The sequence below is a fragment of the Phyllopteryx taeniolatus genome, chromosome 23 (assembly GCF_024500385.1).
Source record: "Phyllopteryx taeniolatus isolate TA_2022b chromosome 23, UOR_Ptae_1.2, whole genome shotgun sequence".
Taxonomy (NCBI): domain Eukaryota; kingdom Metazoa; phylum Chordata; class Actinopteri; order Syngnathiformes; family Syngnathidae; genus Phyllopteryx; species Phyllopteryx taeniolatus.
The window spans coordinates 8382425-8409186 of record NC_084524.1 but is presented as its reverse complement, the minus strand read 5'-3'; the positions used below and the strand labels follow the sequence as shown (position 1 = coordinate 8409186).

At 45.7% G+C, this 26762-nt stretch overlaps 2 protein-coding genes across 9 annotated transcripts in view; one reads left to right on the top strand and one right to left on the bottom strand.

The window, feature by feature from the left end:
- Nucleotides 1-20581, top strand: part of LOC133472548 (gastrula zinc finger protein XlCGF57.1-like) — a 24526-nt gene extending 3945 nt beyond the window's left edge. For 2 of the 4 annotated variants that reach the window (XM_061763545.1, XM_061763542.1), the window contains exons 3-4: nucleotides 4961-5554; nucleotides 18961-20581. In XM_061763545.1, coding sequence (XP_061619529.1) covers nucleotides 4961-5554; nucleotides 18961-20105 — 1739 coding nt within the window. In that variant the 3' untranslated portion in view covers nucleotides 20106-20581. Of the gene's footprint in view, nucleotides 1-4960; nucleotides 10791-18960 lie in introns of those variants that run through there. The other 2 variants (XM_061763547.1, XM_061763546.1) reach the window with 2 other exon arrangements.
- LOC133472584 (uncharacterized) lies at nucleotides 10257-26762 on the bottom strand. 5 transcript variants are annotated; one of them, XR_009786761.1, is made up of 3 exons: nucleotides 26248-26762; nucleotides 13137-13244; nucleotides 10257-12483 (listed from the first exon to the last, which is right to left on the bottom strand). XR_009786761.1 is itself a non-coding variant. In XM_061763651.1 (2 exons), exons 1-2 carry the CDS (start codon nucleotides 17785-17787, stop codon nucleotides 13192-13194), a joined length of 1047 nt encoding a protein of 348 aa, XP_061619635.1. In that variant the 5' UTR covers nucleotides 17788-18969; the 3' UTR covers nucleotides 10257-13191. The 5 variants fall into 5 exon arrangements, 1 of the variants encoding a protein (XP_061619635.1); XR_009786760.1 differs by lacking the exon at nucleotides 26248-26762 and adding an exon at nucleotides 16794-18969; XR_009786762.1 differs by lacking the exon at nucleotides 26248-26762 and adding an exon at nucleotides 16063-16783.

Here is a 26762-nt window from a genome sequence, read left to right as displayed (position 1 = left end):
CCTGGAGTCACTCTCTTTAAAAACCAAAGACCAAGTTCGAAACCTTGGTGTTCTGATAGATTCCGACCTGACTTTCAACAGAACCACATCATCTGCAAAAAGCAGAGATGCAATACTGAGGCCACCAAACCGGACCCCCTCTACGCCTCGGCTGTGCCTAGAAATTCTGTCCTTGAACAGAATCAGTGATAAAGGGCAGCCTTGGCGGAGTCCGACCCTCCCCGGAAATGAGTCCGACTTACTGCCAGATATGCGGACCAAACTCTGACTCCGGTCGTACAGGGACCGAACAGTCCGTATCAGGGGGTTCGGTACCCCATACTCCCGAAGCAACCCCCCAGCACCCCACGAGGTACATGGTCGAACGCCTTCTCCAAGTCCACAAAACACATGTAGACTGGTTGGGCGAACTCCCATGCGCCCTCGAGGACCCTGCCAAGGGTGTAGAGCTGGTCCACTGTTCCACGGCCAGAACGAAAACCAGACTGCTCCTCCTGAATCTGAGATTTGACTTCCCGACGGACCCTCCTCTCCAGCACCTCTGAATACACCTTACCAGGGAGGCTGAGGAGTGTGATCCCCCTGTAGTTGGAACACACCCTCCGGTCCCCCTTCTTAAAAAGGGGGACCACCACCCCAGTCTGCCAATCCGACTATATCTAGTCGGAAATTCTCGACCTCACACACCAGCTTGGGCTCCTTCCCTGCCAGAGAGGTGACATTCCACGTCCCTAGAGCCAGCTTCTGTCGCCGGGATCAGATCGCCAAGGTCCCCCCGCCTTCGGCTCCCGCCCAGCTCGCACTGCACCCGACCCCTATGGCCCCTCCCACAGGTGGTGAGCCTGTGGGAAGACTACTACTACAGTAAATCGATCGAACAATGTTACTGCTCTGTGCACATTTTTTTGCACGTCAGGTTAACAATCTTCCATCATCGGCCAGAATAGGGCTGAATCTCTAGACTTATTATACAAATGTTTTTTGCTGTCGAGGCTGCTGCAACAACCCACTCCACGTAAAATTATCCAGAATTAATCTATGCGACGGCACGGTGAGCGGCTGGTTAGCACATATGCCTCACAGTTCTGAGGACCGGAGTTCAAATCCCGTGCCTGCGTGGGTTTTCTCCGGGTACTCCGGTTTCCTCCCACATTCCCAAAACGTGCAGGTTAGGGTGATTGAAGACTCTAAATTGCCCGTAGGTGTGAATGTGAGTGCGAATGGTTGTTTGTTATATGTGCCCTGCGATTGGCTGGTGACCAGTTCAGGATGTATCCCGCCTCTCGTCCAGAGATAGCTCCAGCATGCCCGCGACCCTAGTGAGGATAAGCAGAACAGAAGATGAATGAATAATCTATGTGAGAAACCACATTAATTTCATTGATGTGGAAAACGACTCACGTACAGTGGGTACGGAAAGTATTTAGACCCCCTTAAATATTTCACTCTGTTATATTGCAGCCATTTGCTAAAATCATTTAAGTTCATATTTTTGCTCATTCATGTACACACAGCACCCCATATTGACAGAAAAAAACGGAATTGTTGAATTTTTTTGCAGATTTATTCAAAAAGAAAAACTGAAATATCACAGATCTCTAAGTATTCAGATCCTTTGCTCAGTATTTAGTAGAAGCACCCTTTTGAGCTGATACAGCCATGAGTCTTTTTTTGAAATGGTGCAACAAGTTTTTCACACCTGGATTTGGGGATCCTCTGCCATTCCTCCTTCCAGATCCTCTCCAGTTCTGTCAGGTTGGATGGTGAACGTTGGTGGACAGCCATTTACAGGTCTCTCCAGAGATGCTCAATTGGGTTTAAGTCAGGGCTATGGCTGGGCCATTCAAGAATAGTCACACAGTTGTTCTGAAGCCACTCCTTGGTTATTTTAGCTGTGTGCTTAGGGTCATTGTCTTGTTGGAAGGTCAACCTTCGGCCCAGTCTGAGGTCCCGAGCACTCTGGAGAAGGTTTTTGTCCAGGATATCCCTGTACTTGGCTGCATTCATCTTTCCTTTGCTTGCAACAAGGCTGTCCTGTCCCTGCAGCTGAAAAACACCCCCAAAGCATGATGCTGCCACAACCATGCTTCACTGTTGGGACTATATTGGACAGGTGATGAGCTTCTTAAACAGCTAACCTACAAGTCCATTGCAACATGCTGCCAATTTTTTTTGTCTGAGTTTGTTGTCACATTTCTGTCGGGCCAATTATATACTACTCGTGCACTCACTGGAGTAGTCTCGCCACGCTGCACTATTTGCATATCTGTTGTTGACCAATACTGGCCACTCATGCCAGAGTAGCATCTGCCCCATTTGCACACTGACTGAGGAGTATCTGCAACATTTTCACAACCAAATTATCGCACTACTCGTCACTTTAAACTGCATACTCTCCTTGAAGTCTCGGCGCCCTTTGCACAGTGGTCATTGCACCGTACTATTGCGAGATTAGTCATTCGAACTGCTCTAAGTGCTAGAGGACTCTGCATCTTTTTGCAGAATTGTCAAAAAAAAAAAATGTACCGGCATTACCAGATAACTAGCAACCCTTTGTTGCTCAGTGACTGTTTCTCAATGTCTTTATGTCTCCAAAGTGTTCTCTGTCAATTGACTGTTTGTTGTCGTACAAGAGCGGCTTCAAACGACCGGAGACAAATTCCTTGTGTGTTTTTTTTACATACTTGGCAAATAAAGATGATTCTGATGAGCAGTGCCTGGTTTTCTCCACACATACCGCTTAGAATTCAGGCCAAAAAGTTCTATCTTGGTCTCATCAGTCCAGAGAATCTTATGAGGCCACCTCATCCACACGCAGCATCAGCACTGGGGCGCCCCAAGGTTGTGTCCTCTCTCCGCTGCTCTTCTCTCTCGACACGAACGACTGCACCTCAGCGCACCCGACTGTCAAACTCCTGAAGTTTGCAGATGACACCAGTGTCATCGGCCTCATCAAGGACGGTGACGAGTCTGCATATCGACAGGAAGCGGAGCGGCTGGAGCTGCGGTGCGGCCGACACAACCTGGAGCTGAACACGCTCGAGACTGTAGAGATGATCGTGGACTTCAGGAGGCATCCTTCGCCACAGCTGCCCCTCACATTGTCCAGCTGCCTTGTGTCAACCGTCGAGACCTTCAAGTTCCTGGGAATTACAGTCTCTCAGGACCTGAAGGGGGCGACCAACATCAACTCTGTCCTCAAAAAGGACCAGCAGAAGATATACTTGCTGCGGCTTCTGAGAAAGCACGGCCTTCCACCGGAGCTGCTGAGACAGTTCTACACAGCGGTCATCGAATCAGTCCTGTGTTCTTCCATCACAGTCTGGTTTGGTGCTGCTACAAAAAAGGACAAACTCCGACTGCAACGGACAATCAAAACTGCTGAAAGGATTGTCGGTACCCCCCCTACCCACCATTGAGGACTTGCACGCTGCCAGAACTAAGACAAAGGCGTGCAAAATCCTCTCTGACCCTCCGCACCACGGTCACCAGCTGCTTCCCTCTGGTAGGTGCTACCGATCAATGCAAACTAGAACTAGTAGACATTCCAACAGCTTCTTCCCTCTTTCCATCAACTTCTTAAACACCTAACCTACAATTCCATTTCAACATGCTGGCAATTTTTTGACTTGAGTTCGTCGTCACATTTCTGTGGGGCCAATTATGTATTACTCGTGCACTCACTGTAGTTGTCTCGCCACGCCGCACTATTTGCATATCTGTTGTTGACCAATACTGGCCACTCATGCCAGAGTAGCATCTGCTCCATTTGCACACTGATTGAGGAGTATCTGTAACATTTGCACAACCAACATTGTCCCAGATTATCGCACTACTCGTCACTTTAAACCGCATACACTCCTTGACGTCTCGGCGCCCTTTGCACAAATGGTCATTGCGCCGGACTATTGCAATTTTTTGTCAATGTCTTTCTGTCTCCAAAGTGTTCTGTAAATTGACCGTCTGTTGTCGTACTAGAGCGGCTCCAACTCCCGGAGACAAATTCCTTGTGTTTTTGGACATACTTGGCAAATAAAGATGATTCAGATTCAGATTCTGATTCTCACCATCTCGGAGTCCTTCAGGTGGTTTTTTTTGTTTATTTTTTTTAGCAAACTCCATGTGGAATTTAAATCTGCAAAAACTTCCACAATTCAATTTTTTTCTGTGTCTACATTGAGGAAAAAAAGAACTTAAATGATTTTAGCAAATGGCTGCAATATAACAGAGTGAAAAATTAAACAATTTCTGTACCCACTGTAACTTGCTCAAAATATCACTAAACCTGATATTTCTTCTGTCTGATTCTGTCAATAAAACTGTGACTACATTATTGTTTGTGAGAATCGAGAGTATAGTGCCAAGACATTGTATTGAATAAATTAAACATCAAAACTGAAATAAAATGTAACAAGTTGTCAATATTATGTCACTTGAAATTATTCAGACAGGCTGATTGAAAGCAAATAAAAACAAAGCAAACTTTACAATGTGATATAATTACATATTTACAAATAACATTCGATAAAAGCATGTTGAATAAAAGGTTCATAGAAACGGAAAAACCGGTGCAGCAATCATGTACAGTATCCTTCACAAACTTTGTAAATGGCGATGTTGGGATGAATGCGGTGAGGCTATGTAAACTTATTTTGAATGATATATTTACTTCACTGCTGCTGAAATTGTTTTTACAAGAGGCCATTGTTACATAATAAACCTTTACAGAAATACTTGCAAATTCCAAACTGGGGTCCACTGTATTACCTTTATTGATATGATTTTATGAACGTTATTATTTTACACTTTTTCAGATTTTATTGTTTTTGACCTGCCCAATTTTATTTCCAATATATCAAACTCATCTGCCTTTCACACTAACCTTAAATATAAATCTAAAACATAAAACACATTTGAAAATATTTACCAACCCATGTGTGTTTTTCTTCTTGTCTTGCAGACATCACTGAAGATCATCTTACTGAGCAGCAGGAGCCAGAACCCCCTCACATTAAAGAGGAAACGGCGGATGAAGAGGTCCGCCACATCAAGGAGGAAGAGGAGCCCATTTTGATTAAAAAAGAGGAGGAAGAAGCATACCCCCACATCAAACAGGAAGAGGAGGAGGAGGATATCACCAAGGTTCCATCGACTGGTGTCCCTTTGAAGAGTGAAGATGAAGGTCAAAGTGAGGAGAGCAGAGGGGCGGAGCCTCCAAGCAGCAGCGCAAGTCAACACATGACAACAGAAGGTGGTGGAGACCACTGTGGAGGATCACAAGCAGATGGCCTCTTACCTCCACTGTCAGACAGTGACAGCATGATATCACATTCTCCTCACACTGATGATGATAAACAGTCTGAAGGTGAAATGACATGTCACGCTGACAACAAACAATGGAAATGTTCTCCGTGTGGGAAAACATTTGCTAATAAGAGCATTTTGAAACAACACGTGAGAACACACACTGGAGGGAAACCTTTTTCCTGCTCAGTTTGTGGTCAAAGATTCACTTGGAAGGGAAACTTGAAAAGACACACAAGAACCCACACCGGTGAGAAACCTTTTTCCTGCTCAGTTTGTGGTCAAAGATTCTCTGTGAAGGAAAGCTTAAAATTACACGCAAGAACCCACACTGGTGAGAAACCTTTTTCCTGCACAGTTTGTGGTCAAAGATTCTCTGGTCAGAAAAACTTAACAATACACACAAGAACCCACACTGGTGAGAAACCTTTTTTCTGCTCAGATTGTGGCAAAAGATTCTCTATGAAGGGACACTTAACAATACACACAAGAACCCACACTGGTGAGAAACCTTTTTTCTGCTCAGATTGTGGCCAAAGATTCTCTATGAAGGAACACTTAAAACGACACACACGAACACACACTGGAGAGAAACCTTTTTCCTGCTCAGTTTGTGGTCAAAGATTCTCTGAAAAGGGAAAGTTAAAAATACACACAAGAACCCACACTGGTGAGAAACCTTTTTCCTGCACATTTTGTGGTAAAACATTCATTCAGAATACAGATTTAAAAAGACACACAAGAACACACACCGGTGAGAAACCTTTTTCCTGCTCATTTTGTGGCCAACGATTCTCTGGTAAGAAAAACTTAACAATGCACACAAGAACCCACACTGGTGAGAAACCTTTTTCCTGCACAGTTTGTGGTAAAACATTCATTCAGCAGACAAATTTAAAAACACACACAAGAACGCACACTGGTGAGAAACCTTTTTCCTGCTCATTTTGTGGACAACGATTCTCTGGTAAAAATAGCTTAACAATACACACAAGAACCCACACTGGTGAGAAACCTTTTTCCTGCACAGTTTGTGGTAAAACATTCACTCAGAAGAGATACTTAAAAACACACACAAGAATGCACACTGGTGACAAAACCTTTTCCTGCTCGCGTTGTGGTCAGAGATTCTCTCGTAAGGATCGGGTGAAGACACACAAGTGTGCTGGTGAGAATAGCAGTGATCAAGAAGATTTGAATGCAAATGCAAATGTTTAAAAAAATTAATTCCAATGTTACTGACTTACAAAAATCTACATTCTTGTATTGTGTGTCCCAGCTTTTATTGTCTTGTTGTTGTCCATATATTTTCTAAAAGTCTCCCGTGTGCAAGTGTTGAGAATTAGTGCTGTTCCCAAAATACTTGAAAGGGACTAGTTATTGGTGTGACCATAGGCACTTATTCCCTAGTTCTAGAAAGTTTGGGAAGCTTGTTGTTGAAAAAAATCGACAGTGAACTGCCTCATTGAGGAAAGAAGACAGCCAATGTCGTCCCACATGAAGGAATTCTTGCAGATTTATTTGCTCAAACGTCCGCTCAATTTTGTCGATTGCACCACAAATGCCACTCAGATGTCCCAGTAGGCGTTTCTGTCGGCGGCATTTTGAGACAGACGTACTTTGTCATAACGTCGGCTGACCCGTGTCGATGGTCTCGCGGCCAAACGCGTTACGTCGCTTAATGTCCCGGAACTGCAGCTGGTCTGATTCGATCTTATCTGATCCATAAAATCTAAAAAAAATGGACTGATCGTATTATATTATACTAATATTTTCAGAGGTTGCAGCTGCCGTGAGTAGAGATGTCCGCATAAATTTTGGTGATGATTGTTTACAGTTTTTGGATGTTAAGCCCCTTTTCTTGGGTTCATTCATGAGGCTTGCAAGGATTTGGGACTCGCCCGCTGTGTTTGTATCACTTTAATGATTACATCCAAATAAATTTGCAATTTTTCAGTACATTAAATTAGTGATTGAACATAATTTTTGGGTACTAACTGTTGTTCCTGTGATGCAATGATACAGTATATGACAGCAATATAAGATATAATACCAACTTGAACGAACCAGTGTTTGGATACTCAAGCAAGCTGTATTTTTTTTTCTTTTTACTTAATTCATTAATTAATTAATTTTTTAACTTCCTGATAAGTTGTAATTTTGAAGGTGAGGGTATTCCACCTGACAGCTACGATATATAAAATATGACTAATTCCTGCCACTTCATGGTATCGTGCGTTGTTTTTCCCACACCAGCGATGCAAGTGCTTTTTAATTTTCGATTTTGGCGATGAAAAAGGGGCGTTAGTTTTTTACCAATTCCTCCCAAACTTTTTGATATTACAGGAAATGACTGCTGGTTTAATTTTTTTGAGCAAAAAATACGTAAAATGAACTTGTTTCTGAACTATGGACCATGAAGACCCATACTTCCTTCAAGCAATGCATGCATTTTACCCAATGTTTGAGTGATGTCAATATCAAATAAGTGAATGATTGATTGAAATAAGACTGGAAAGAAACTTTTGACTTTTGGTAGTAAATTGTAAAGTGTATTTGTCTTTTTCTTTTGCTTTGGGCTTGTCCCGTTAGGGGTCGCCACAACGTGTCATCCTTTTCCATGTAAGCCTATCTCCTGCATCCTCCTCTCGAACACCAACTGCCCTCAGGTCTTCCCTCACGACATCCATCAACCTTCTCTTTGGTCTTCCTCTCGCTCTCTTGCCTGCCAGCTCCATCCTCATCACCCTCCAACCACTCCAACCTCAACATCAGTGCCACTGTCTCAAATCCGTACATCATGGCTGGCGTCGCCACTGTCTTATATACTTTGCCCTTCATCCTAGCAGACTCTTCTGTCACATAACACACCTAACACCTTCCTCCCCCCGTTCCAACCTGCCTGGACCCGTTTCTTCCCCCTTCCTTACCACAGTCAACATTGCTCTGGACTGTTGACCCCAAGTATTTGAAGTCCTCCACCCTCACTAGCTCTTCTCCTTGTAGCCTCACTCTTCCTCCTCCACCGGTCTCATTCATGCATTCATGTCTTACTTCAGCTAATCTTCATTCCTCTCCTTTCCAGTGCATGCCTCCATCTTTCTAACTGTTCCTCCAGCTGCTCCCTACTTTCACTGCAGATCACAATGTCATCTGCGTACATCATGGTCCATGGGGATTCCAGTCTAACCTCATCTGTCAGCCTATCCATCACCACTGCAAACAGGAAGGGGCTCAGGGCTGATCCCTGATGCAGTCCCACCTCCACCTTAAACTCCAATGTCAAACCTACAACACACGTCACCCCTGTTCTGCTGCCGTCATACATGTCCTGTATTATTCTAACATACTTCTCTGCCACTCCAGACTTCCGCATGCAGTACCACAGTTCCTCTCTGGGTACTGTGTCATAGGCTTTCTCTAGATCCACAAAGACACAATGTAGCTCCTTCTGACCTTCTCTGTACTTTTCCATCAACACCCTCAAGGCAAATAATGCATCTGTGGTACTCTTTCTAGGCATGAAACCATACTTCTGTCCTGAGTCTAGCATCCACAACTCTTTCCCATAACTTCATTGTGTGGCTCATCAACTTTATTCCTCTATAGTTCCCACAGCTCTGCACATCACCCTTGTTCTTAAAAATGGGCACCAGCACACTTTTCCTCCATTCCTCAGGCATCTTCTCACCCGCTAGAATTCTGTTGAACAAGCTGTTCAAAAACTCCACAGCCACCTCTCCTCGATGCTTCCATATACCCCCACAGGAATGTCATCAGGACCAACAGCCTTTCCATTTTTCATCCTCTTTAAAGCCATTCTAACTTCCCCCTTACTAATCATTGCCACTTCCTGGTCCACCACACTTGCCTTCTCTCTCATGTTCCTCATTAACTCCTCAAACTATTCTTTCCATCTGTCCAGCACACTACTGTCAACACATTTCCATCTCTATCCTTAATCACCCTAACCTGCTGCACATCCTTCCCATCTCTATCCCTCTTTCTGGCCAACCTGTATAGATCCCTTTCTCCTTCTTTAGTGTCCAACCTGGCATACATGTCATTATATGCCTCTTGTTTGGCTTTTGCCACCTCTACCTTTGCCCTACGTCACATCTCAGTGTCCCACTTCTTCTTATCTAACCTCTTGTATGATTTCCTGTACTGTGAGGTTGCACCACCAAGTCTCCTTCTCTCCTTCTCTCCTTTCCTGCCAGAAGATACACTAAGTACTATTCTGCCTGTCTCTCTGATCACCTTGGCTGTAGTGGTCCAGTCTTCTGGAAGCTCCTCCTGTCCACCGAGAGCCTGTCTCACCTCTTCCCGAAAAGCCGCACAACACTCTTCCTGTCTCAGCTTCCACCACATGGTTCTCTGCTCTGCCTTTGTCTTCTTAATCTTCCTCCCCACCACCAGAGTCATCCAACACGCCACCATCCTATGCTGTCTAGCCACACTGTCCCCTACCACTACCTTACAGTCGGGACCCTCCTTCAGATTGCATCGTCTGCACAAGATGTAATCCACCTGCGTGCTTCTACCTCCGCTCTTGTAGGTCACCCTATGTTCCTGCCTCTTCTAGAAAAAAGTGTTCACTACGGCCATTTCCATCCTTTTTACAAAGTCTACCACCATCAGTTCCTTTCCTGGATGCCCTACTTACCCATCACTTCTTCATCACCCCCTGTTTCCTTCACCAACATGTCCATTACAATCTGCACCAATCACGACTCTCTCTCTGTCTGGGATGCTCAGAACTACTTCGTTCTAGCGCCTTCCAGAATTTCTCTTTCAGATCTAGGTCACATCCTACCTGTGGGTCATAGCCGCAATTCACATTATACATAACACCCTCAATTTCAAGTTTCAGCCTCATCACTCGATCTGATGCTCTTTTCCACTCCAAGACATTCTAAGCTAACTCTTCCCTGAAAATAACCCCTACTCCATTTTTCTTCCCATCTACACCATGGTAAAATAATTTTAACTCTGCCCCTAAACGTCTCGCCTGACTGCCTTTCCACTTGGTCCCCTGGACACACAATATATCAAACTTTTCCTAATCATCATGTTAACCAACTCCCGAGGTTTTTCTGTCATAGTCCCAACATTCAAAGTCCCCACATTCAAGTCTAGGCTCTGTGCTTTCCTCTTCTCGTTCTGCCTTAAGAACCCGCTTTCCACCCCTCCTTTGTCTTCGACCCACCCACAGTAGCTGAATTTGCACCAGCGCCCTGCAGGTTAACAGTGCCGGGGGCGGACGTTGTTAACCCGGGCCACGACCGATCCGGTATGGAATGCTTTAGATGAATGCTCATATTTGTTTGGCAAAGTTTTATGCCGGATGCCCTTCCTGATGCAACCCCCTGCATTTATCCGGGCTTGGGACCGGCCTATAGTTTGCACTGGTTTGTGCCCCCCATAGAGTTGCATTGTAAAGTGTATTTGTGATTCTTAATAAAATACACCTCTTAAAACATTGAGGGTGACTCAATTTGCTTGTCTATGAAATCCATTTCCCCCATTAAAAAGAATGGAAATATCTAATCCATTGCAAGCCCTTGTTAATTAAATCAGGAAACAATCTTATCTCTTGTAGTTTTAATAATACCTTTGCAAAGAGAGAGAGGAGTCCAGAGAGGTTACAGTTGCTTGGATCTCTGCCCGTCTCTAAGACACATATGCGAAAGCAATTCCAAATTAAACTGAAAAAATGGGAGGGGAATGAGGAAAGAAAGAAAGAAAGACCTATTCATACAGTTATTTTGTCCTTGAGAGAAAAGGGAGGTTGGTACAACCACCAAAACAGTATGACGGAAAGGACCCAGAAACCATTTAGCTAAAAAGTCACACAAGAACAAAGAACTATTGAAGTAAACTATGGGACAATACAATAAAAGAGTATATAGACTGTTTTGTTATTTTGCCACAACGCACTCCCCCTTTTGATAATCAATTAATCAATCAAACAAAATGAAAAATTAGTAAACAATAATATGAAAGGGATAACATGTAATAAACAAACAACGCCCCCCCCCCCAAAAAAAAAACACTATAATGTAGGTTTAAGAAAATCCTTCATAAACAGGTTGTAATAAAATCAAACAAAAAAACTAGACCGAAGAATCCGAGTCCGGGTCAGTCATATCAGTCAAACACTCAGCACAAGGAAGCAGGTCAGGAAAGCATCGGTCACAAGTAGGAGAGGAGAGAGAGGGTCAGTGGAGCCACACGGGTATACTGGACAAACACTGAGCCTACCATGCATAAGAAGAGAGAAACAGAAAACAAGAGCTATACGGTATGCCAATCAAGTCCAGTGAACCAGCTAGAAACAAGAACCTCAAGGATGGTTTGGTTAAGGTACTGTGGACAGATAAAAGAAGTTAAGGTGCGAGGAAAGAGTGATGACGGATTTGGATGTGGGGAAGGCACTACAGGTGGGTTTGCAGCTGCATGAAAAAAATAAACAGCAGTTTGAGGGATTTTGAGAGCGTGCCACTTGAAGGGCGTAAAGAAACTAAACCGTCAGACTGTAGGAGGTGAAATGAGCAGAGGTAGTGGCAATCGCATGCAACCAAAGAAGCTCGTCATAGTTGGCACGTCACATATTGAACACAATAATGATGGCAAGTAATGCTAAACCAAAGAGAAGGAGTTTGAAACCCCCTGGAGAAGTCATCTTCTTCTGTGTGTTCGCGTCAGTTCAGACAACAGGTGATTGGTTGTTGCTTGGCTTTTATAACCTATCTTCTGCTCCTCTATGACATATAGACATGCCATCAGTTAGCAGTATTGAATGTAGCTAAAAAAAAGTATGCTAACAGTCATAATCATGAGAGACTATTCAGCCATGTCGGACTTACGCAGCAAGCAGCTCTTTTCCGGACGCGGTCAGTATTCAGCTTTATCAGGCGGGCTTTCCAACCACCCGTTGCAGAAGGTGAAGGAGGAGAGGAGGTGGGACCACAGGAGGCGCTTGAAACGTCCTGCAGTGTGACATGTGAACCCACGTAGCTCTCTCAGCAACATCAGCGGCAGTGTGGGTCACAAGGAGGACTTGAAAAGGCCCCAGCCAGCGCTGATGTCTCCACATTTTCAGCCGGAAGCTCTTAATCAGCACAAAGTCGCCAGGTTGGATGTTTTTGTGGGGTCCGTCAGCTGCTCTGGGCAGTGCTGAGAAGAATTGTGGAGCAAATTAGTCAAAGACGTGCGATCCCTGATTCATGTTGTCTACGCAAAGATGTGTGCCCATCGGAGGATTCGATCCGACATTTGGAGGCCCTGCAAAAAGGATCTCAAAGGGAGACAAATTGTCTAGGACGCACATGCATCCTCATATACAAGACAATTGGTAGGTAGGCACTTAATCCAATTTAATTTGGTGTCTTCACAACATTTACTCAATTTGGCTTTCAAATTCCCTTTTTCCTTCTCTACTGCACCACCACAAAAGACGCACCACACTGACGCCACAAAATGCGTTCAGTGGGAGTAGACCGAGTGAAGGTCAGTGAGAAGAAGAGGGGCATGCGAGGGTGGGGATGAGCGAGGAGAGGAGAGATGGAAAGATGGAGGAGGTAGGAGTGATGCAGCCTTGGCTGCGGCATCTGCATGTGCATTCCCTTGAGAGACGGGGTCAAACATGGTGTGTGCTGTACATTTGCAGACAGCGATAACAGAAGGGAGAAGGATGGCGTCGAAGAGTGACAACATCGTCATGGTGGAGAATAGGTTTACCATCAAAATTCAAAAAGACGCGAGGGCGCCGAAGTCATGAACCACTCCAAAGGCATAAGGAGAGTCCGTATAGATTGTGACAGATTTACCTTCTGCTAGGCACCGGACCTCAGTGAGTGCTATCAAACAAGCCGCTCGCGCCGACTAATGAGAAGGGAGTGATGAGGAAGTCAAAACAGGTGAGAAGAGCGTTGCCCCTGTAAGATAGAAGTCACACAGTGAGGAATGCACAAAGTTAGCAGATAACCCACCAGGCGAATGAGGTCGCTATGACGCTCTTCCACAAACTGAACAAAGGGCTTGGTTGAATCAGAAAGGCCAAGAGTGAAGAGGACTGCAGGGCACACGTCAGACGGACACTTATCGCGCTGAAGTTTGCGCCGCCAAAGAAATGTGCACATAAAAACACACAGCTTCGCATAAACACACAGACAACACAACGTAAAAAAAAACACAGCTGCGCAAAGTGATGACTGGAGGAAAAAAGGGGAAAAAAACAATTGCCAATGTTCAATGTCTTCTAAAAAGAAAAATTAAAAAAATCTCTGAATGCCATAAGGAAATGCAGGGTGCAGCATTAACAATCCTTTTAAGGGTTAAATATGTTTGTTGAAATTGTTAAAATTCTACTATATTTAACTTTGAATGTACACTGATAATTATCGCAATCGAATAACGCAATCCAATCAATATTATTATTTTGTGTAAATCTTGAGTTGCACTATTCTAAGAGTTTGAGCAGCCTCCTTATCTCACCCCCCCCCCCCCCCCCCCCCCCCCAATGGAATCTGTCTTCTTATCAGTAGGCTACTCCCTTTCAGGTCTCTAAGACTTATTCTCACTACTTCATAAAAACAAAACAAAACTAAAATATAACTCACACCCCCCTCCTTGAGCTGTCATCGTGTGTCCCAATGATCCTAGGAGCTAAGTTGTCTGGGGCTTTATGCCCCTGGCAGGGTCACCCATGACAAACAGGTCCTAGGTGAGGGACTAGACAAAGCACGGCTCAAAGACCCCTTATGATGACGACAAACAATGGACTCGGTTTTCCCTTGCACCAACGGTGAGGGATGCCGTCAAGCTGAAGAAGGAGTACTATCGGGGCTTTTTGGCCTGTAGGACTACTGAGGCAGCTGATGGGTACCGGCTGGGCAAGCGGAATGCAGCTTTGGTGGTCGCTGAAGCAAAAACCTGGGTATGGGAGGAGTTCGGTGAGGCCATGGAGAAAGACCTCCAGACGGCTTCGAGGAAATTCTGGTCCACCATCCGGCGTCTCAGGAGGGGGAAGCAGTCCACCACCAACACTGTCTATATTGGGTATGGGGCGCTGCTCACCTTGACTCGGGACGTTGTGAGTCGGTGGGGAGAATACTTCAAAGACCTCAATTCCACCGACACACCTTCCCATGAGGAAGCAGAGCCTGGGTTCTCTGAGGCGGGCTCTCCTATCTCTGGGGTTGAGGTCACCGAGGTGGTTAAAAAGCTCTTCGGTGGCAGTGCCCCGTGGGTCGTTGAGATTCGCCCGGAGTTCCTAAAGGCTCTGGATGTTGTGGGGTTTGTCCTGGTTGACACGTCTCTGCAACATCGCGTAGAAATCGGGTACAGTGCCTCTGGATTGGCAGACTTGGGTGGTGGTCCCCCTTTTTAAGAAGGGCGACCGGAGGGTGTGTTCCAACTACAGGGGGATCACACTCCTCTGCCTCCCTGGTAAGGTCTATTCAGGGGTGCTGGAGAGGAGGGTCCATCGGGAAGTCAAATCTCAGATCCAGGAGGAGCAGTGTGGTGTTCGTCCTGGCCATGGAACAGTGGACCAGCTCTACACCCTCGGTAGGGTCCTCGAGGGTGCATGGGAGTTCGCACAACCAGTCTACATGTGTGTTATGGACTTGGAGAAGGCGTTCGACCGTGTCCCTCAGGGAGTCTTGTGGGGGTCCGGTTTGGTGGCCTCAGTATCGCATCTCTGCTTTTTGCAGATGATGTGGTTCTGTTAGCTTCATCAAGCCATGATCTCCAACTCTCACTGGAGCAGTTCGCAGCCGAGTGTGAAGCGGCTGGGATGAGAATTGGCACCTCCAAATCTGAAACCATGGTCCTCAGTCGGAAAAGGGTGATGTGCCCTCTCCAGGTCGGGGATGAGCTCCTGCCACAAGTGGAGGAGTTCAAGTATCTTGGGGTCTTGTTCACGAGTGAGGGAAGAACGGAACGGGAGATCGATCGGTGCAGCGTCTGCAGTGATGCGGACTTTGTATCGGTCCATTGTGGTAAAGAAGGAGCTAAGCCGAAAGGCGAAGCTCTCGATTTACTGGTCGATCTACGGTCCCACCCTAACCTATGGTCACGAGCTGTGCGTCGTGACCGAAAGAACAAGATCCTGGATACAAGCGGCCGAAATGAGTTTTCTCCGCAGGCTCTCCCTTAGAGCTCGGGTGAGAAGCTCGGTCATCCGGGAGCATCTCAGAGTAGAGCCGCTGCTCCTCCACATCGAGAGGAGCCAGATGAGGTGGCTGGGGCATCTGATTCATATGCCTACCGGACGCCTCCCTGGTGAGGTGTTCCGGGCACGTCCCACTGGGAGGAGACCCCGGGGACGACCCAGGACACGCTGGAGAGACTACGTCTTTCGGCTGGCCTGGGAACGCCTCGGGATCCCCCCGGAAGAGTTGGATGAAGTGGCTGGGGAGAGAAAAGTCTGGGCGTCCCTGCTAAAGCTACTGCCCCCGCAACCCGACCTCGGATAAGCGAGCAAAATGGATTGATGGATTACTCACACTAGTTCATCACCAATCTTCAAAAAAAAAAAATTTTCCCCTCCAGCAACAGCTCCCAACACATTACATTATAACACTCACACAGATACATACAGTATCCACAACAAACAACAGATCTTCCTGTAATCAGTCAAACAATGCACTTTCACACATGGCCAAGATTCCAGCAGTCTCTCAAACACCACACACATACCTGTACATACACACACCAACACACCAGTCAGCAGACCGCACAATCACTCACACCGAGTCGCAGAAGTGCTGCGTGAGGAGGGCCGTGGGTCGCAGGAGGCGCTTGCGTTGTCGGTCTTCTTCCAGATTGCACTCTCCTTGAGCTTTGTCATAAGGTGTTTGATTTGTGGAGGCCACTGTGGAACCCATCTCGTGACCACAACCTGACATCCACTCCTTTGCCAACTCGTCCATAAAGACATTGACAAAAAACACTCACTGAGCGAAAAAAGGGTTAATAGTTATCTGGTAATGCCGGTACATTTATTTATTTTTTGACAATTGTGCAAAAGATTCAGAGTCCTCTAGCACTGAGAGCAGTTCGAATGACTAAGATTGCAATAGTCCGGTGCAATGACCATTGTGCAAAGGGCGCCGAGACTTCAAGGAGTGGCTGCAGTTTAAAGTGACGAGTAGTGCGATAATCTGGGAGAATGTTGATTGTGCAAATGTTGCAGATACTCCTCAATCAGTGTGCAAACGGAACAGATGCTACTCTGGCATGAGTGGCCAGTATTGGTCAACAACAGATATGCAAATAGTGCAGCATGGCGAGACAACTACAGTGAGTGCACGAGTAATGTATAATTGGCCCCACAGAAATGGGACAACGAACTCAAGTCAAAAAATTCCCAGCGTGTAGTAATGGAATTGTAGGTTAGGTGTTTAAGAAGTTGATGGCAAGAGGGAAGAAGCTATTGGAATGTCTCCTAGTTCTAGTTTGCATTGATCGGTAGCGCCTACCTGAGGGAAGGAGCCGGAATAGCCGGTGACCGGGATGTGGAGGGTCCCAGAGGATTTTGCACGCTCTTGCCTTAGTTCTGGCAGCGTGCAAGTCCTCAAGGGTGGGTAGGGGGGTACCGACAATCCTTTCAGCAGTTTTGATTGTCCGTTGCAGTCGGAGTTTGTCCTTTTTTGTAGCAGCACCAAACCAGACTGTGAAGGAAGAACACAGGACTGATTCGATGACCGCTGTGTAGAACTGCCTCAGCAGCTCCCGTGGCAGGCCGTGCTTTCTCAGAAGCCGCATGAAGTACATCGTCTGCTGGGCCTTTTTGAGGACGGAGTTGAAGTTGGTCGCCCACTTCAGGTCCTGAGAGACTGTAATTCCCAGGAACTTGAAGGTCTCCACAGTTGACACAAGGCAGCTGGACAGCGTGGGGGGCAGCTGTGGCGAAGGATGCCTCCTGAAGTCCACGATCATCTCTACAATCTTGAGCGTGTTCAGCTCCAGGTTGTGTTGGCCGCACCACAGCTCCACCCGCTCCACTTCCAGTCGATATGCAGACCCGTCACCATCCTTGATGAGGCCGATGACACTGGTGTAATTTGCAAACTTCTGGAGTTTGACAGCCGGGTGTGTTGAGGTGCAGTCGTTCGTGGAGAGAGAGAAGAGCAGTCCCATGTTGACTGCATCATCCACAGACCTGTTTGCTCGGTAGGCAAACTGCAGGGGGTCCAGCAGGGGACCTGTGATGCTCTTGAGGTGGTCCAGCACGAGACGTTCAACGCACTTCATGACTACAGATGTCAAGGCGTCAGGCCTGTAGTCATTTAGACCCAGTATTGTTGGTTTCTTGGGGACTGGAATGATGGTGGAGGGTTTGAAACAGGATGGTTCTTCGCACAGTTCCAGAGATATATTGAACATCTGTGTGAAGACTGGAGCGAGCTGCTCCGCGCAGACTTTGAGGCAGGATGGGGACACAAGGTCTGCGCCTGGCGCTTTGTTAATCATTTGTTGTTTGAAGATGCGTCTCACATCCTGTTCATGGATGGTTAACGCAGAAGTCAGAGCTGTGATTGTGGTCGGTGGTGCGGCTGGGTGGGTGTGGGGTGTGAAAGTGTCCTTTACAAATCTGCAGTAGAAGGTATTGAAGTCGTCGGCTAGTCTACTATTGTTCTCAGCTTGGGGGATAGTCGCTTGTAATTGGTCAGCGATCGGAATGCATGCCAGACTGATTTAGAGTCGTGAGCGCTAAACTGTTTTTCCAACTTTGCTGCATAGTTCCTCTTTGCAATGTTAATTTCTTTAGTCAGCTGGTTTCTAGCTCGATTATACAGGGCCCTGTCCCTGCTCTGATAATGCGTCCTCCTTAGCTTGGTGAAGCTGCTTAAGTTTAGCAGTGAACCACGGCTTGTTGTTATTGAAAGTGTGAAATGACTTTGTTGGTACACACACATCTTCACAGAAACTGATATAAGATGTGACAGTGTCCGTTTTTTCATCCAGGCTGCCAGCTGAATTTTCAAAGACACTCCAGTCTGTGCAGTCTAAACAGCTTTGAAGTTCCGTCTTTGCTTCATTGGTCCACTTTTTCACTGTTTTCACTGTAGGCTTCGCGCATTTAAGTTCTTACCTCTATGTTGGTATTACGTGAATTAATATGACCCCAGGGCTGCACGAGGTATTCCGAACGGAATTTGGCCCAATAGGTATCGACTTCAATACTAGAGAACTATCGTCAACAGCAGCTGTGCGAAGTGGATGCTGGCAGTGTTGGTGGATGAGCAGTTTAGGTTCAATTGAATTGGTGGATAGTTCCTGATTAACCCTATATTTGCTGGTAGCCCAAAGGGTGGGATTTGACTTGGGACTTGGGAAATGTCCAGGAAGCGGAAAAGAATATTGTGCATGAAGTTCAATTCGTAAGAAGGACGCAATGCAAAGCATGTATGCGTGTTGTGAAAAATTCTCTGTTCTTTGACAGAGTTTATCAAAAAAGTTCTCCAATTAGCCGTGCGGCGACAGATAAGCAAAAGGCATACATTCTTGTAATCGCGCTGAAGGTTGCTTTGTCAGAGAAATGTGCACATAAAACACACAGCTGCGCATAAACACACAAACAACACAAAGGCACATGAGAATTGACTTGACCAAACCATGTGCATGTCTTCTTGTGTCTTGCAGATATCAGTGAAGATGTTCGTCCTGAGCGGCAGGAGCCAGAGCCCCCTCACATTAAAGAGGAGGATGAAAAGGTCCACCACATCAAAGAGGAAGAGGAGGATATCACCAAGTTTCCATCAACTGGTGACCCTTTGAAGAGTGAAAATGAAGGTCAAAGTGAGGAGAGCAGAGGGGCGGAGCCACCAAACAGCAGCTCAAGTCAACACAGAACAACAGAAGGTGATGAAGACCACCGTGGAGGATCACAAGCAGACGGACTCTTAGCTCCACTGTCAGATAGTGGCGACATGACATCACACCCTCCTCACACTGATTATGAGGATGATGATGATAATGAAGAGTCTGAAGGTGATATCACATGTCTCACTGACAACAAACGATTGAAATGTTCTATGTGTCTGAAATCCTTTGCTTGTAAGAAGTATTTGAAACAACACATGAGAATACACACTGGAGCGAAAGCTTTTGCCTGTTCAAATTGTGGTAAAAGGTTCTCTTTGAAAGCAGACTTGAAAAGACACACAAGAACCCACACTGGTGAGAAACCTTTTGCCTGCTCAGTTTGTGGTCAAAGATTCTCTGTAAAGGGAAGCTTAAAAATACACACCAGAACACACACTGGTGAGAAACCTTTTACCTGCTCAGTTTGTGGTCAAAGATTCATTAAGAGGGGAGATTTAAAAATACACACAAGAACTCACACTGGTGAGAAACCTTTTGCATGCTCAATTTGTGGTCAAAGATTCTCTGTGAAGGGAAGCTTAAAAATACACACAAGAACACACACTGGTGAGAAACCTTTTGCATGCTCAGTTTGTGGTCAAAAATTCACTCAGAGGGGAGATTTAAAAATACACACAAGAACACACACTGGTGAGAAACCTTTTGCATGCTCAGTTTGTGGTCAAAGATTCTCTGTAAAGGGAAACTTAAAGCGACACACAAGAACGCACACTGTTGAGAAACCTTTTGCATGCTCATTTTGTAGTCAAAGATTCTCTGTAAAGGGAAACTTAAAAAGACACATACGAACCCACACAGGTGATAAACCTTTTGCCTGCTCATTTTGTAGTCAAAGATTCTCTGTAAAGGGAAACTTAAAAAGACACATAAGAACCCACACAGGTGATAAACCTTTTGCTTAATCTGTTTGTGGTCAAAGATTCTCTGCAAAGAGTAACTTAAGAGGTCACACAAGAATCCACACTGGTGAGAAACCTTTTTCCTACTCGGTTTGTGGTCAAAGATTCTCTCTTAAGTATCGGGCTAAGAAACACAAGTGCGCTGGTGAGAACAGCAGTGATCAAGAAGCTTTCAATGAAAAAGTAAATGTTTAATTTCAAAGGAAATTACAATCAGTGATTACTGATTTACAAAAATCGACATTCTTGTATTCTGTCTACCATCTTTTATTTGATCAATCTTTTAGTTTTCTTTGTGTCTTCTAAAAGCCTCTTGTGGACAAATTTTGAGAATTAGCACTGGTGCCAAAATAATTTGTCCAATGTTTAAAAAATGAGCAAATGATTGATAGAAATAGATTGTGAAGAGACTTTTGACGTTTGGTGAAAAGGTTGAAAAGTGTAAATGGGATCCTTAATAAAATACAATTGTTCAAACAGTGAGAGTCACTCAGGTGTCTTGTATATCAAAGCCATTGTCCCCGTTGAACAGAATTGTAATGTCTTTAATCCTTTCAAAACCCTCCAAAACAAAATGCTCGCAACTTAAAGCAAAAACTGGCCGAAGCGACGAGGCCTTGGATGAAAAATCATCCAAAAAAAACCATCAAGGCATTGCTGTACTTGGCTGACTTTAACCACAATGAAAAAATTCTACATATCAAATAATGGAGTGAGACTTTAGAGCAGATTGAGTGTGGAACTGAAATAATGTCCAAGCATAAACCAAATCTAAAACAAATACAAACAAATGACCTTCACAAAATATGAGGAGGAAATGTAATCTCAATATAAATATATATCAAAACATTTTTGAAACAGACAAAATAGCAAACAACATTTAAAAACGACTACCATACCCACATATACAAGTGTATAAACAAAGATAAACACAAAATACACCCACACGACAACACACCCCCACACATACACAAGCACACAGTGATTAATACTGGTTGTTAAGCGATATGGCCAGGCAGGAAGAAATCCTTATTATTATTATTATTAGGGTTAGGGGTGTAACAATTTAGTCTTTATATCGACGTGTCAATTGATATTCCCACAATCCCATTGGATTGATCTGTCCTCTGCTACTTAGCCTTCTGGACAAAAACAAATTGATTTAAATCATTTTAATCGATAACCAATTGATTGTAGGGTTAGGGTTAAGGAAATAACGCATTTGGATTTACGTACAGTAGACTTGATATTGGATGCGTAAGTTTTTTTGTTTTTTGATGAAGCTGGTGTGAGCTACAGTAGCTCTTGAGTCGGCCAGTCTCAGGCAAACCGCATCTCCCATGATGCACTGGGCATGCGCAGTGCAGGAAATATGACGGTGGCTCAGCCACTGAGCACAACACAAAACCTCACAAGTGCAATCTGGTGAGGTTAAATCAAGGTACCTGGACTGTTCTTGTTGTTGAAGACGTTTGAGAACGTCTAGCAAAGTTGATATCAGAAGTATGGGTTTGGTTTTGCAGTAATGAAAACACAATCGAGGATAAAACATGACGGGCATTTCATAACTTTGCTGACCGCCGCCGTCGACAAATCGAGGCCAAACATCAATTCGTGAGACATTTCAACCAGGTTTTCTTCATGACAGCACGATCGAGAGCTAAAAGGTTGGGAAACACATTTGAGCCACGGTACAAAATTCCCTCACGGACATGCTGTACTTAAGCAAAACGCTAACACTAATTTTACTAAGAGACAAAGACCAAATTAGTCAAAGAGAGCATTGCGCAGGCTGACTGGAAAGTGTCTCACCCCGGACAGATGGTAACTTGGACATCACAAGCTAATCACAGCTAAATAACCACTATGTCACACATTGTGACAAGTGAGTCTTCTTTTCCTTTGGGCTTGTCCCGGTAGGGGTCGCCACAGCGTGTCATCCTTTTCCATGCAGGCCTATCTCCTGCATCGTCCTCTCTAACACCAACTGCCCTCACGTCTTCCCTCACGACATCCATCAACCTTCCCTTTGGTTTTCCCCTAGCTGTCTTGCCTGCCAGCTCCATCCTCATCACCCTTCTATCAATATACCCACTCTCCCTCCTCTGGATGTGTCCAAACCATCGAAGTCTGCTCTCTATAACTTTGTCTCCAAAACATCTAACCTTGGCTGTCCCTCTGATGAGCGCAAATTCAAATTTTATCCAACCTGGTCACTCCGAGAGCGAACCTCAACATCTTCATTTCCGCCACCTCCAGCTCTGCTTCCTGTTGTCTCTTCAGTGCCACTGTCTCAAATCCGTACATCATGGCTGGCCTCACCACTGTCTTATAAACTTTGCCCTTCATCCTAGCAGAGACTCTTCTGTCACATAACACACCTGACACCTTCCTCCACCCATTCTAACCCTGCTTGGACCGGTTTCTTCACTTCCTTACCACACTCACCGTTGCTCTGGACTGTTGACCCCAAGTATTTAAAGTCCTCCACCCTCGCTATCTCTTCTCCCTGTTGCCTCACTCTTCCCCCTCCACCCCTCTCATTCATGCACATATATTCTGTCACAATGTCATCTGCAAACATCATGGTCCACGTGAATTCCAGTCTAACCTCATCTGTCAGCCTATCCATCACCACTGCAAACATGAAGGGCTCAGGGCTGATCCCTGATGCAGTCCCACCTCCATCTTCAATTCCTCTGTCACACCTACAGCACACCTCACCGCTGTTCTGCTGCCCTCGTACATGTCCTGTATTGTTCTAACATACTTCTCTGCCACTCCAGACCTCCGCGTGCAGTACCACAGTTCCTCTCTGGGTACTCTGTCATACGCTTTCTCTCGATCCACAAAGACACAATGTAACTCTTCCTGACCTTCTCTGTACTTTTCCATCAACATCCTCAAGGAAAATAATGCATCTGTGGTTCTCTTTCTAGGCATGAAACCATATTGTTGAGTCTCGCCTCCACTACTCTTTCCCATAACTTCATTGTGTGGCTCATCAACTTTATTCCTCTATAGTTGCCACAGCTCTGCACATCACCTTTGTTCTTAAAAATGGGCACCAGTACACTTTTCCTCCATTCCTCAGGCATCTTCTCACGCGCTAGAATTCTATTGAACAAGCTGGTCAAAAACTCCACAGCCACCTCTCCGAGATGCTTCCATACCTCCACAGGAATGTCATCAGGACCAACTGCCTTTCCATTTTTCCTTCTCTTTAATGCCTTTCTAACTTCCCCCTTACTAATCGTTGCCACATCCTGATCCACCACACTTGCCTCTTCTACTCTTCCTTGTCTCTCATTTTCCTCATTCATCAACTCCTCAAAGTATTCTTTCCATCTGTCCAGCACACTGCTGGCACCAGTCGACACATTTCCATCTCTATCCTTAATCACCCTAACCTGCTGCACATCCTTCCCATCTCTATCCCTCTTTCTGGCCAACCTGTATAGATCCTTTTCTCCTTCTTTAGTGTCCAACCTGGCATACATGTCATTATATGCCTCTTGTTTGGCTTTTGCCACCTCTACCTTTGCCCTATGTCGCATCTCAATGTATTCCTTTCGCCTCTCCTCGGTCCTTTCAGTGTCCCACTTCTTAGCTAACCTCTTGTATAATTTCCTGTACTGTGAGGTTCCACCACCAAGTCTCCTTCTCTCCTTTCATGCCAGAAGATATACTCAGTACTCTCCTGCCTGTCTCTCTGATCACCTTGGCTGTAGTGATCCAGTCTTGCCTGCCTGCCTGTCTCACCTCTTCCCAAAAAGCTGCACAACACTCTTCCTGTCTCAGCTTCCACCACATGGTTCTCTGCTCTGCCTTTATCTTCCTAATTTTCCTCCCCACCACCAGAGTCATCTTACACACCACCATCCTATGCTGTCTAGCCACACTCTCCCCTACCACTACCTTACAGTCGGTAACCTGCTTCAGATGACATCGTCTGCGCAAGATCTAATCCACCTGCGTGCTTCTACCTCCCCTTTTGTAGGTCACCCTATTTTTTGGTAGACAGCAGAATTAATTTTTCCATTTATCTCAGCAAGTCTTTCACGTCCTGAAGTAGCAAAACAGCCCCAGACCATCACACTGCCACTACCATATTTTACCTTTGGTATGAGGTTCTTTTTCTGAAATGCAGTATTGCTTTTACGCCAGATGTAATGGGACACACACCTTAAAAAAATTTCAACTATTGTCTCGTCAGACCATAGAGTATTTTCCCAAAAGTCTTGGGGATAATTATTATGGCTTCTGGAAAAATTGAGGTGAGCCTTGATGTCTTTTTTGCTCAGCAGTGTTTGAAAATCTGCCATATTGAAATACATATAGGAATATGACATTATATCCATCCATCCATCCATTTTCTGAGCCGCTTCTCCTCACGCGGGTCGCGGGCGTGCTGGAGCCTATCCCAGCTATCATCGGGCAGGAGGCGGGGTACACCCTCAACTGGTTGCCAGCCAATCGCAGGGCACATACAAACAAACAACCATTTGAACTCACAGTCACACCTACGGGCAATTTAGAGTCTCCAATTAATGCATGTTTTTTTTGGGATGTGGGAGGAAACCGGAGTGCCCGGAGAAAACCCACGCAGGCACGGGGAGAACATGCAAACTCCACACAGGCGGGGCCTGGATTTGAACCCCGGTCCTCAGAACTCTGAGGCAGATGTGCTAATCCAGTCTGTCAGCAATGCTATCAGAATCAGAATCATCTTTATTTAACACACAAGGAATTTGTCTCCGGTAGTTGGAGCCGCTCTCGTACGACAACAGACAGACAATTGACAGAGAACACTTTGGAGACATAAAGACATTGACAAAAAAAACGTCACTGAGCAGTAAAGGGTTGCTAGTTATCTGGTAATGCCGCTACATTATTTTTTTTTTTTGACAATTGTGCAAAAAAAGATGCAGACTCCTCTAGCACTTAGAGCAGTTCGCATGACTAATATTGCAATAGTCCGGTGCAATGAGCATTGTGCAAAGGGCGCCGAGACTTCAAGGAGTGTATGCGGTTTAAAGTGACGAGTAGTGCGATCATCTGGGACAATGTCGATTGTGCAAATGTTGCAGATACTCCTCAATCAGTGTGCAAATGGAGCAGATGCTACTCTGGCATGAGTGGCCAGTATATGCAAATAGTGCAGCACGGCGAGACAACTACAGTGAGTGCACGAGTAATACATCATTGGCCCCACAGAAATGTGACAACGAACTCAAGTCCAAAAATTGCCAGCATGTTATAATGGAATTGCAGGTTAGGTGTTTAAGAAGTTGATCACAGGAGGGAAGAAGCTGTTATTTATTTGTATGCACAATAGAGTGCTGTTTTTTTTTTTTTTTTTGTATTTCTTGTTCAGTATAATACCTGGTACCACTAAAGGCATTTTACCTGCAGAATACAAAAGGTTTGTCACAATTAGTAATCGTATGATATTGGACCTGGCCCAAAAGCAGGCGGAGGAAGTGGATGATTATTTGGGGGTAGCTCAGGGGTAGTATATCCGAGGCGTGATGGTGGTCCATCAGAGCAAGGAATGTGCAGGAAGCGGGAGCGTGGGCAGGTGGAAGAGCTTGACGGCGTGGCTGGAGAGGGCAGCGAAGCGGGTGACACGGAAGGAACAGTGGGGGTGAAGGAGAACACAAGAGAGTCAGTACAAAAGCGGGTAGCCAAGTAATCAATCGAACACAAGAGAACGAATCACAAGAGTCGGCCTGTGTACCACGGATGATAGTAATGGTGCTGGATTCGTATACTATATACGCAGGCAGTGATGAGCGCTGATTGAGAGCAGGGCAAGGAGGTGATGCTGGAGAGGGAGGGAGGGAGAGGGCAAAGCGAGGCACAAAGCCCCACCCGAGTTCCAAAAAGGAACTGCAGGGCAGAAATCATGACAGTACCCCCCCCCCAAGGGATGCGCGACACCGTGAAAGCAGGACAGTTGTCGATGAATGATGCGGGGGGACACCAGCCCGGAGGGCAAAGGGTACTGGTGGAGACAGGCTTGACCAGAGACACATGAAATGTGTTTAGTGATCGTAAAAGGACCAATGATGCGTGGCGTGAGCTTACGTGATTCGGTCTGGAGAGGAAAGTCACGGGAGGAGAGCCAAACCATCTGACCCACCTTGTATACAGGCGTAGGGGAGTGATGAAGATCCGCCAACCGCATGTTTCTTTCCGCTGAACGAGCTAGAGCAGCCATGGCGTTCTTCCAAATGGATTGTACTCGTCGTACATGCTTCCCTCACCGCCACAGTGTGCTCCTGTTCCTTAAACAGAGGTGGTTGGAAACCATAACATGCCACATACCTGTGGCGGAGCTGGTGAGGGAGTTGTGGGCATATTCCACCCACGGGAGAAAGGAGGTTCCAGGAGGTGAGATTGCGTGCAGCCACACAGCGCAGAGCAGACTCCAGATTTTGATTCGCCCGCTTCGTCTGGCCGTTGGATTGTGGATGGTATCCAGAGGACAGAACTCCTTTCATAGCTGGGAGGAGACCTACGGACCTCGGTCCGAGACGATATCAATGGGGATGCCGTGGCGTCTGAGCACGTGAAGAACTAGGTTAGCGGTTTTCGAAAGCAGAGGGTAAGCAGAAGGGGTACGTAATGGACACACTTGGAGAAACGATCAATAAC

Excerpts from the sequence above, each read along its gene's own strand:
- LOC133472584 (XM_061763651.1), bottom strand. The coding sequence starts at position 17,787 with ATGATTAACAAAGCGCCAGGCGCAGACCTTGTGTCCCCATCCTGCCTC. Across the intron at positions 13,245-16,793 it reads ATTCCGGCTCCTTCCCTCAG|GGGCAACGCTCTTCTCACCT; the intron begins GTAGGCGCTACC and ends TCTATCTTACAG.